The 12,299-nt window shown below is 43.2% G+C and overlaps 2 protein-coding genes across 2 annotated transcripts in view; one reads left to right on the forward strand and one right to left on the reverse strand.

Moving 5' to 3' along the window:
• C1GALT1 (core 1 synthase, glycoprotein-N-acetylgalactosamine 3-beta-galactosyltransferase 1) overlaps positions 1-2,974 on the forward strand; it is a 6,339-nt gene extending 3,365 nt beyond the window's left edge. The window contains exons 3-4 of the mRNA XM_015410945.1: positions 536-1,203; positions 2,415-2,974. Of these exons, the coding sequence (XP_015266431.1) occupies positions 536-1,203; positions 2,415-2,657 (911 nt within the window). The 3' untranslated portion in view covers positions 2,658-2,974. The remainder of the gene's footprint in view (positions 1-535; positions 1,204-2,414) is intronic.
• A 5,833-nt stretch (positions 2,975-8,807) lies between these two features.
• The window catches only part of COL28A1 (collagen, type XXVIII, alpha 1), an 85,216-nt gene continuing 81,724 nt past the window's right edge, over positions 8,808-12,299 (reverse strand). The window contains exons 33-34 of the mRNA XM_015410937.1: positions 10,878-11,073; positions 8,808-8,980 (exon numbers count right to left, since the gene is read on the reverse strand). Coding sequence (XP_015266423.1) covers positions 8,808-8,980; positions 10,878-11,073 — 369 coding nt within the window. The remainder of the gene's footprint in view (positions 8,981-10,877; positions 11,074-12,299) is intronic.

The raw sequence follows: 12,299 nt of genomic DNA on the forward strand, positions 1-12,299 counted from the left end.
CCGCCTGGTGAGTTTGGAGCCCCCCCACCCGCGAGTATAGTGTGTTGTGGCTTGTTTTATTATATTTCTAACCTACCTTCCCCAGCAAGCAGGCTCAGGGTGGTTCACAACAAAATTCAACAGAATAAAACATTTTAAAAACAGTCAAGCGATATTCCAATTTAAAAGCCCTTAGCATAACCACAAGGTGGCAGTTCTGGGTAGGTATCCTACCCAATAGCATAACCACAGAACAGTTGCCAGAAGGAATTTTAATCTCTCATTGAACGTTTTCTGTGTATGTAATTCACAACTTCAAGCCACGCCTGCACAGAGAAATGTCAAGTCATCCCTGATTCCCAGTGGCTTCAGTGCTGCATACTTGATTTTGGGATTAATATACAGGTCAGATGTATTGTCTTATGTCAAGAAGACCGCTAAATAAGGCTGCATCATTTTTTATGGCCTGATAACAAAACTACTTGAATGTCTCATTCCATGAATAAAAGCTGGAATTTAATGATGGTGTTTGGAATTTGATTTTCTTCCCCGACAGATGAAGACAAAAATATTGCTGAAGAACTCCATCAGAAGGTCAAAATCCTTTGCTGGGTAATGACAGGTCCTCAGAATCTGGAAAAGAAGGCCAGGCACGTCAAAGCGACTTGGGCCCAGCGTTGCAACAAGATGCTGTTCATGAGTTCTGAGGAAAACAAAGACTTCCCAACAGTGGGTTTAGAAACCAAAGAAGGCAGGGACCAGTTGTATTGGAAGACCATTAAAGCTTTCCAGTACGTCCACGACCATCATCTTGGTGAAGCAGACTGGTTCATGAAAGCAGACGATGACACGTATGTTGCACTGGACAACTTGAGGTGGCTTCTTTCGAAGTACAGTCCTGAAGAAGCAATTTATTTTGGAAGAAGGTTTAAGCCTTATGTGAAACAGGGTTACATGAGTGGCGGTGCGGGCTATGTGCTGAGCAAAGAAGCCCTGCGGAGGTTTGTGAATGCTTTTAAAACCAACAAATGTTCTCATAGCTCTTCCATCGAGGACCTGGCACTGGGCAAATGCATGGAGGCCATTGGTGTAAAAGCTGGAGATTCCCGGGATACAAGTGGCAAAGAAACATTTCATCCCTTTGTGCCTGAACATCATTTAATCAAAGGATACCTACCCAAAACGTTTTGGTATTGGAATTATAACTACTATCCTCCTATAGAGGTAAGACATTTGCAAAAACTGTTTCTAATACTCTTTTTGCAGGCTAAACTGACCTCTAGAATATTATCCATTAAGTTTGTCCAATATACAGTATTTTTAGGTGGATCCCATAGAAAACTTGTGCTAATGAAAAGGGGGGGAAATCTTTGCCTATTTCCCTCTTCTAACTCTACCTGTCCCCCAACACTTTCTTGGGTCCTGTCTTCCAGGAATAACATTTCAGAGGGCATTTTGGATTGCAGTGTTTGGTGTAGTGGTTAAGTGCATGGACTCTAATCTGGGAGAACTGGGTTTGATTCCCCACTCCTCCACTTGCATCTGGCTGGATGACGTTGGGCAAGCCGTAGCTCTGATAAGAGCTGTTCTTGAAAAAGAGCATTTCCTGTCAGAGCTCTCTCAGCCCCACCTACCTCACAGGGTTTCTGTTGTGGGGAGGGGAAGGGAAAGGAGTTTGTAAGCCGCTCTGAGACACCTATGGGTAGTGAAGGGCGGGGTATAAATCCAATCTCCTCCTCCTCCTCTCCCAGTGGAACATGGGAGAAAATAGGGATGGTGTATGGTTGAGGCTTAAGGTCCTCCTCCAGGTGCGCAGAGTCAAGTTCCACACTTGAGTTCAATAATCGAGGCAAAGTTTATTATCCAGACAAAATAGAAACAATGTCAGTCCAAGAATGGATAACAAAAGCAAAAAGAATGGCTGTCAAAAGCCTTGGCTGATCAGAAGATAACAAACTATTAAAATCAGCTGGCACTCACAGTTAAAATGTGTTAATCCAAAGGGAGGACAAGGACAGCGTCTTCCTTAAAATGATGCGCGCCCCCTTCAGCTATTTCTCCACCCTCCTTTATCCTGCTCGACGTCATAATGAGCTGCCGAGCACTTTATCCTGGGCAGCTGTCGATAAAGGTAGTTTGGCTGTAGGGCTCCTAGTGAGATGAGAAGCAGCCCGTTCCTGTAACAACTTACAAGGTCGGGCCTCCCCCTCAACCCTTCACTTGGTTCTTCAGGGTTGCAGTTTTGCAGCTGAGCTGGTCTTTTCCTTACAGATGGTAAGAGAAGAGGTGAAACATTTTCTAATTAAGCTTCTTGATGGTTTTTTGAAATTCCTAGAATTTGTACTTGGTAATACTCAAAAAGAGCAACATAACTTTGCAACCTGTCTTGGCTTTCCTTATAATTTTTTTTTCTGTTTTGCTTTCCCTTTCGGTAGGGTCCTGGATGCTGCTCTGACCTGGCAGTTTCTTTCCACTATGTTGATGCTGCCACTATGTATCAGTTGGAATATTTGATTTATCATCTCCGCCCCTATGGTTATCAATTCAGGTACAATCCTGACTTTCATAAGAATTTAAAAACACAAAACTTAAGCGACACAGCAAAAGACGATGCAGAAGACACAGCAAAAGACGATGCAGAACCAAAAGTCGAAGGTCCTCTGAAGGGCTCTAAATAAAATGACGTCTAGTGCACTGAAGAAGCCTTATGGAATGATGAACTAGCACACCAAGCCCACAGATGGCTAGATGGATTTTTTAAAGTGTCCTTTCAAGTGACTGCAAACTGCAGATGCTCGCCTAAGATGTCAGGAAGACGTTTCACGTGCCATGAAGGTGAAAGGCCAGATCCCTCCCCCCCCCATGAGCTATGAAACCTCTTTGGCTGTTTGGTGATGTATGCACACAGGCTTCCTGCTGCAACCAATTACCATTGCCCAGCTCCACATGAATATGCAGTATTGTAGATCTCTGAATCAGCTGAGTCAGTTCTTAAAAACTTTGACTACTTAGGCTCATCGCATTCTGAAAAACATCTCAGATTCATGCATGAAAATGTACGTCTAGAAAATCTCATAAATAAACTGTCTGCTTAGATGCTGAGGTTTGAATTTTCTTCTGAAAATTTTAAATGATGTTTACTAGATCGGGTTTTAGTTCAATCTGCAGAGAAGGTCAGAGTAGCCTTTGACTTCTGGCAGAAGGACTGGTGGCAACCTTCAAGGTATATTCTCAGCTCATGATGATGATAATGGGCATTTTTCTAGTGAACGGATTACAAATCTGTGCAAAATAAATCCCCCTTGTGCTGCTTCTAGAAAGCGAGTTACGGTAATAGTGCTTAAGGAAGTACTGAGGCATTGATGGCCCCTTGTTAGTGCTGATTAGTTGCTGTTCGCTCTCTATTTACATTTTATCCTGCTTATAGAACTGGATATAGGTTCAGGTTGGGTAGCCATATTGGTCTGAAGCAGCAGAACAAAGTTTGAGTCCAGTGGCTTGGCTTATCCCCAGAATAAAACTTTCTCGGTCTTAAAGGTGCCACTGGACTTAGAGTTTGTTCTTATAGAACTGGAGTTACTTTACTTACAAAACCAAGATAGCTGCTGTTTAAATTGGAGTGGGAGCTCTATTTCTTGGTTTATATTTTGATTATTCTTTGTTTCTATGTATGCCTAACTGGCTGTAGTATTTTAGATTAGCTAGTACAGTGGAGTTCTTTTTTTGCGTGGAGGCCCTTTGTATTAGCTTGAACACATCTTTTGTGTATCTGTTTTTTCTCTCTCGCTGTTGTCTGAGGCCATTTGAAAGCAGACGACTCTTCTAGCAGGTGGAAGAACCCTAAACTGTGAATTGTGGTGCTTTGTAGCTATCGCTTTCCTCCGCCTCCATGTGCCCTACGTAGAACTGAGCTATTTTGTATTATCCCTGGTATTCAGGCTTCTTGTCATATGATTGTTCTACTTAAAAGTGGTCAACTATGGTTTCTTTCTTTACTTCATCATATTGATGTTAGAAAGTATCCACTCAACAGTGTTGGGTGACCAGATGTCTATACCAAGTATCATAACTGGTTGTGGTGTGCTCTCTAAACCCAACAACGTCTGAGCTAATCGTGGTGCCTTCCTCCAACACAAGGAAGTCTCTTTGAGCCTCTGTCATTGGACGAAAATTCACGGTGCTTGAGGAAGGTGCTGCCATTAGCTCAGCAGAGTGGTAAGATCCATCCCAGTGGTGTGTATCCTGCTGCTCCGCTGAGTAAAGCTTTCCTTCAGCCTCAGGAGCCTTCCTCCAGCTTCAGTGGCTCTTCCTCCTGCCTAATACATGCCACTATCTCCAAAAATTGTTGCTTGCCCTGCAACCTGTCCCTCTGTCTTTTCCAACCACAGGTACCTTATTCCCCCCCCCCCCCCCATTGTATTGCCCTTCATGAGTGCACAATATTTCCTCATAGAGAAGCTGGGCTTATCTCGGTTTTTAAAAAAATGGACTGGATGTTTTCTTGTTCGTAGACCTGTGGAGAACTTCTATAAACTGTAATTGCAAGTGATTGAGGAGTTTGGCTTTGGACTAGAAACAATGTTAATAAGTCAGATTTGAGGATAAAAGTGCAAAAATAGGTATGCCAAATGGTCAGATCACCTTAGTGGCAGATGCATGGTTGAGACAAGTAGGTATGATATTTAACTCATAAGTAGATGAATTTTAAGCTTAAATGGCATTTAAGGAGGTTTGTTTAACTTACCTTTTTCCCCTGTGGGGGCCAAAGTGGCTTACATCATTCTCCTCCAATCTTATCCTCATGACAACCCTCTAAGGTAGGTCAGGCTGAGTGCGTGTGACTGGGCCAAGGTCACCCAGCAAGCTTCCATGGCTTGACTCTGGGTCTCTCAGATCCTAGTCTGACACTCTCACCACTATACCACACTGGGTAGTTGACAGTGTCAGAGTGTCCTCCCGTTTTTGGTACTGGTGTCTTATGTTCATTTTGACTCTCATGGCATTCCTCTGTTATATCTACCTCAGAATATTTTGCAAGTACCTGGTGTAAATTGCCAGTGCTGCAGTGAATTGTATGGCAGATATAGAGAAAATTGTGACTGTTCTAGGCTTATAACATTGAAGTGTGAGTACATTACACATTTCTTTGCAAAATGAGCTGCTCTGTCATTCATTTATATTGGCATGGCAACTGTAGCACTGTCTAGGACAAGGTCTTGTTTTACTTGTTCACTTGTCAATATCTTCAAATTACCCTTCCTGGCTTTAGCTCAGTGTTTGCTGCTTTATGTGCCATTTCAGAGGTTACCCGGGGGGGGGGGGGGGGGGGGGGGGGGGGGGGGCAGGAGGATGGTGTTGAGGGTTGTGGTGGTGGTTAGGAAGGAAGCCCAGTATACTCTTGGTGATAGAAGTCATGACTTCTTTTATTGAAAATAGGAGGAATAGCTTTTAGCTGACTACTTATGTTCTGATTAGGAGTGCCTTTAAAGTCAAGAGGCACAAGATACCTTCTGAGACCGGAATTATTCTTTGGGATTTGAAGATTTCCTCCTGTTGCTAAGCTTACTTTAACAGTGTTACGTTTTATGTAGAGATGCAGTAAAACAATCTGCCAAATTATTATTCTAGATAATTGATCTCTTACCCAGCACCCTGGATTTTTTCCCCCTGGAGATTGTGTTGGCAGTGGTGGTGTTCAATCAAAAATCCTAAAAACACATTAGTGTCTGAAGGCCATGAGATTATCCTTTGGCTATTGTCTTCTATGTCCAAAATACTTTTGAGTTGTGTGTTGGTATTGGATATAAAATTATCTGAAAACGGCTCAATTGGACTTTAATTTTGAACTGTATGATGTATTAATTATTTTGTATAGTATATAATGTGGTTGCCCTGTTTGGATGATCAGCAATGTAGCTGATTACCACAGAATTTAATTTTGTTTTGTTTTGAAATATCTTTTCTTTAAGATTCCTGTTAATTGGGGGGTATTTTTATATCATCAGTTAATTTATAGGAATGTTCACTTTTATGTTAAAATTCTCTCTCTATTGTGTCAAACTTTCTTCTTTGATTCCATTTAAGCACAGTAACAAAGTTTTGTTCTGACATCTCTTTAATTTACTTGTGGCGTGGTGGAAATGTTTCAATCTTGACCTCTATGTATAGTTTAAATACTACCATATATGACTTATTGTAAGGCTTATTTTTATCTTGTGTTAATAATAAATGTTGTGAACTCTCCTATATAAAGCAACTTCAGTTTAATGTATATTGCATATAACATATGTGGTGAATCTCCTTGGCCATGCATTTGAAAAGACTAATTTTGACTGCTGAGCAGTATGTTAAAACAGTGAATGTTTTGAAGATTTGAGACAGAGAACTAGTTTCTTTCACAGCAAATAGTGGTTGACTTACTTGTTCAACAGATCAAGATAAATGAGAACTTTTTTGGGGGGAAATCTCTGAAGTGCCTTTCACCAGTTTTTAGCAATTGATTTACATGAGAAGTGCACAAATAAAAATAATTTATCACGATTATAAAATGTCTCCTTTGTGGTTGTGAGCGTTTGTGTTCTGATATTGTAGGGAATGGATTAGATGTGTCAGGTTTAAGTGTGTGAACATGGTGGTTGCCAGACTTCTTCCTTAGATTTTTAAATAAAGGAAAACGCTTTTCTAGAACCAGGGTGGAGTATTAATCTGCTCTCCCTGCTGCCACAGTTCTTTGCCAGTCCTGCTACCTTGGATCCTTAAATAGGAAACACCAGGGACTGAACCTGCTCTTGCTCTTTGAGCAAGATAGACACTCTGAACAAGAACAAAAGGTGGCAGAGTTAGGCGTGTGTGTTTCACATATATGACGTCTAAATGCATGCACACCAGATTAAGTGGCAAGCAGCTCCTGGATTCTTTTACCTTCTACATGCTTCCTCTCAAAATTACTGTGAACTAGACTGAGTAGTTTTCCATCTTTGTTCTTGTTGGAAATGAAAATGCTTAAGACTGCAAGCCCAAGTAGAGTTACGCTTTTCTAAGCCCACTGAAGTCAATGGGTTTAGAGTGGCCTGCATTATCAAGTGTCCTCATCTAGTTCAATTGCTTGTCTAGGAAATTACAGTGTGGGATGGGACATCACTAATTTATCCAAGCGACAGCCTTCTTTGTTGCATTGCATCTAGTGTGGTGACTGGAAGCTTCCTTGCATGTGTGTTGTCCTCATTTCATTCAAGTGGCTCATCTTTTTGCCATGTCTTCATTAACATCCATGGGGATGCCAACCTCCAGCTGGGACCTGGGGATTCCCTTGGATCTACAGCTCATTTACAGACTACAGAGATCAGTTCCCCTGGAGAAAATGGACACTTTGAAGGGTGAATATGGCATTGAACTCCCCACTGAGGTCCCCTGTCCTCCCCAGGCTCCATCCCCAAATCTCCAGGAGTTTCTCATCCTGGATCTAGCAACCCCACCCCCTCATTCCCCCACCAGTGGCCAGGGGGGACCTGGCAACCCTACCCCCTTATTCCCCCACCAGGGGGGGACCTGGCAACCCTATTTTATGTGGAGAATTAAGCTGAATGTCACAACGTCAGTATTTCCAATTAAGAAACCACACTTTCCTTGATTATATGACCAGTTTAATCATTGACCATCAGTTTTAGCTTATACAGTACATGTGTAGGGTTAAGATTTGAAAGGACAACTTGGTAGGAAAATATACACTTTTATGTACATCATTCAGTGCCTTTTAAGTTCCTCTACAATGTTTACTATCTAAGTTTTATTTCACTCTCTTGTACAAGAGCCCTGAGACATAAGAATGTGTGTGACTGTTCACCTCTCCTAAATCAGTTAAAAATACCTGGCCCTGATCCAGTAGGAGAGATCTGTGTCTGTAAGCAGTCTTCTGTGGGTGTTTCTAACACAGATATATACTGATCTGAGTTAGTCATCTGAGCCTTGCTAAACTGGCTGGTTGAGTCTGCTGTTGTGCACAGGAATGCACAAGGGTGCCCAGGGCTACCAGTTCCTGCGCATGGCTAACTGCCTGTTGTGTCAGCTGTTCTGAGGCTACTATGTATTTTCAAAATGTTGTATTAATGTCATTTTTTCCTCCTCTCTTTATGTGATCTTTAGCTGCTAAATTGAACTTAGCATTAATGGAAGTAAAAGCTGCTTATAATGGAAATAATGGCTTTTAAGTTTACACCAATTTCAGGCATCATTCTGTAGAGGGTTTTTTTTGGGGGGGTTGCTTTGCATTTTCTAATAATAAACCCAGTTCTAATTAAGCTAGACATTAAATTCCCTGGTATTTGTTTTGTTGAAGTTCCAGAAACATTGCCACATGCAGTACCAAACAATAAGCATAGAAGGATAAGTTGCTTTATGTGAGTGAAGCCATCAAGTAAATATCAAATCTATTGGCTGCATATATGCCTTACTGTAAAAAGTGCAAGACACAGTACACATATAGTCCTTGTATTAACACAGCATTTCAAATTTACTGTAGACTCCTGAAACGTTTGCCATCTCAGCTGAAATCCACTCTGGAAGAGGAGAAAAAGCACAGTTATATTAAGAGTACTTGTGTATTTTGAAATAAGGAGTATATGTTGCTCATTGTAACAATAATGCAAATTTAGCTACTTCTATGCTTATTAAGAGCTACTTTTTCTAACCAGGGTAGACCGCTTTATTAACTTCTGAAATTGTTCAAAGCATCACCACAAAATAGGGACAAGTTGCTTTGGGTTTTTTTTAATCTGTTATGCAGAGAATGTGATTGAGCAAAATGTCCAGTGTTGTCATTACATACTTGCTTATTCTTGAACACACGTTGCTCGGCACTCTTGTTCTGTCTCAAACCGGTTATGGGTACCCTGACAGCCACCATACCAAAATCGGGCACAAGAATTGGCATCCTTGTCATAATACCACTTCACTTGGTAGTTTCGACAGTCTCCGGGTCTCATTGGTTCCAAGCACCTAGCAGCTGCAAACACATGGAACAGAAAGAAACCGCTGAACTTCTACAGATAGATGACTCATTGGCTTTGTCTCAATTACTATGGTGCTGCACAGCAGTGCCAGTGTGAGGCATCTGTAACCAGAAAAAGAGAGCTCTGCAAAGTTGTGCAATTTGATCATGGCCAGTGTTTTTTTCTTATTTCTCCCTAACTGCTCTTCTATCTCATTGCCACCATCCTCATGTCTAAACAAGTGATGTGTACAGCTAGATTAGTTTGAGGTTTGCATAGGTGCTCAGGTCCAAACTACTTGTTCAAAGTTTTCAGTGGCCCTAAAAGAGGTACATCGGTTCCCTAACAGGGTCCTGGAGGAAGTCACACAGGCCATCTAGTCCAACCCCCTGCTCAATGCAGGATCAGCCTAAAGCAGTGGTGTCAAACATGCAACCCATGGGCTGCATCTGGCCCGCACAGGGCTCAGAACTGACCCCCAAGCAACTTCCTTTTCCAGGGCTTCTGCTGCAGCTGCACCCTAGTTTGCTTCCCCCCCCCCCCACGCGCTATTTCCTCAGTGGCGCTTTGCTTGCCGTTTCCTGCCTCTTGCCCCCCCCTTCCCCTCTCTCCCTCTCTCTCTTACACACACACATAGAGTTTTGTGGCTGCTTTGTGTTGGATACAAAAACAAGCCTTCCCTCCCCTCCCTCTCACACACACACTCACACCCGCTTCTGTTTCCTTCTCTGGGGCTGCTGCTCCTCTTTCAGGGAGGAGTAAAAAGAGAGAGAAAACAAAACTGGGGTCCCATGGCAGCTTTCAGACAACGTTTTATTCCAAGTATAATTTTTTGTGTGCAAGCATACTTCTTGGGTGGGTGGGTAGATTCTTCTGACAAGCACAATGTGAGGACATTATTTTGGCTTATTCTGGGAAGTTGTGTTAAAAAAAAAGATTGGATTTCTCTGTTCCTATCTGGATTTATTTCCTTTCAAAACGACCCTGATTAGAAATTAGAACTCATGGATTGGTCCTTATGTCTCGGAGAGTGGAGTGATTTCATATTGCACATTGGTACACATTGGTAATGAGATAAGAAACCTAGGTCTTGGTTCAGTCCAGGAGTATGCATTGTCTTGAACTTCGTTATCAATTGCAATTCAGCAGTCTCTCTAATCTTCCTTTGAAATTCTTTTGTAAGAGCACTGCTACTCTTAGGTCAGCAACTGAATGTTGTGGTTTCTAATGTCAAGCTTCTGTCCATTTATTCTTTGTATCCTCCTGGACTGAATCCTCCTGGATAGAATTGAGACCTAGGTTTCCTGTCTCATTACCAACACTGGTATCTCCACGCCTACTACCCCTCTGCATATCACACCTAATCCAATCAAGCCTGCTATTGTCATTCGACATCTGAAATCACCTTTATAAAGTTTATATCTCTGGTACCTCATGTTACATTTTATAGCATGCATGTCCCAGCCTAACAAAGTGACATTTACATCTGATCCGGCCCGCATAACAAATGAATTTGACACCTCTGGCTCAAAGCATCCCTGACAAGTGTTGGTCCAGCTGTTGCTTGAAGACTGCCCCCCCCCCAGGCAGCTGATTCCACTGCTAAACTACTCTTACTGTAAAAAAAAAAATCTTAATACCCAGCCAGTATCTTTCTGCCTGTAATTAAGACCCATTATTGCTAGTCCTCTGCTGCCAACTGGAACAGCTCCCTACCCTCCTCTGACAGCCTTTCAAATACTCAAAAGAGAGCAATCATGTCCCCTCTCACCCTCCTCTTCTCCAGACTGAACATTCCCAAGTCCCTCAGCCTCAGTCATTGAAATAATAAATCCTGCAACCAAAACTCCAAATCAAGGGACATGAGTCCCCACCCACCCGCCTCCTACTATCAACAGAACCTCTACATACCTTTTGCTCCACCTATTACTATCCGAGGCTGCACAATGGCTGATGTCGGCCGCAAAGAATGAGTTACATTAGGTGAGAGAGGAGTTGCTGGAGTGTGGGTTCTGGGTTCCCTATAATCTTGTCTATGAGTAACAGGAGTATGCCTAGGAGAAAGTGTGGTGGCATAGGGTTCTCTGCGTGTCCAGGGAGGGTATAGCTATGAAAAAAGAATAAAAGTTAAGCTTAAATATCACAGCAGATATCCAGACTGGAAGTTACTTTCTGTTTCAAATAGTTTCCTTATAGAGAATTTCATAGTTTGACCATGTTGCATTTGGAGAAGGGCTTTCAGCCTTGCTCCCTGTGCCACTTTCCCACTATGAAACAGTCCCAGCAGTGCATTATTTGAAGAAGAAGAAGAAGAGATTGGATTTATACCCCACCCTTCATTACCCGAAGGAGTCTCAGAGCGATTTACAATCCCTTTCCCTTCCCCTCCCCACAACAGACACCCTGTGAGGTACATGGGGCTGAGAGAGCTCTCCCGAGAACTGCCCTCGAGAGAAAGCTCTGAAAGAATTTGTGATTGACCCAAGGTCACACCAGCAGCTGCATGTGGAGGAGTGGGGAATCAAACCCGGTTCTCTCAGATTACAGTCTGTGCACTTGACCACTACACCAAACACAGATTCAACCTGTGTGCTCCGTAATGTGTGCACTGGCCATATGTACTTGATCCCCTATCTCAGTCCACCTCAGTTATGCTCCAGAGATGTCCCTAAACAATGTAAGAAACCATAAGTAATGTGTCAGTCCTGGAACTTTATCATCTATTATCAACGTCCCTCTTGGAGGGGCTGTTCCCGGGGGCGCTCAAGGAAGTGATGGTCCGCCCTCTCCTAAAAAACCCATCTTTGGACCCAGCCGAATTGGTGAACTACCGGCTGGTTTCCAACTTGCCCTATTTGGGCAAGTTAATTGAGAGGGCGGTGGTGTTACAGTTACAGGGCTTCATGGATGATGCTTCCACGTTAGATCCCTTCCAGTCCGGCTTCTGCCCGGGACACAGAACGGAGACAGCACTGGTCGCTCTTACTGATGGCCTCCGGAGGCATCTGGATCGGGGCGGCTCAGCAGTACTGTTGTTGTTGAACCTGTCGGCTGCATTTGACATGGTCGACCATCAGTTGCTGCTTCACCGCCTCACCAATATGGGAATTCAGGGGCTTGCCTTGCAATGGCTTGCTTCCTTTCTCCAAGGTTGGGGACAAAGGGTGGTACCAGAGGTCGATTTGGGGGGGATCGCGGGGGATCACAGTTCCCCTGGGTGAGGTGTGGGGGCGGGGCACACGACGAAGCCCCGCCCCCTGCTTCCAGCCGCCCTGCTTCCAGCCCTCATTCAGCCAGGAGGAGGCAGAAGAGGGAGGGTAAGTTGCTTCCTCC

Source organism: Gekko japonicus, unplaced genomic scaffold, assembly GCF_001447785.1.
Source record: "Gekko japonicus isolate JY-2015 unplaced genomic scaffold, Gekko_japonicus_V1.1 scaffold231, whole genome shotgun sequence".
Taxonomy (NCBI): domain Eukaryota; kingdom Metazoa; phylum Chordata; class Lepidosauria; order Squamata; family Gekkonidae; genus Gekko; species Gekko japonicus.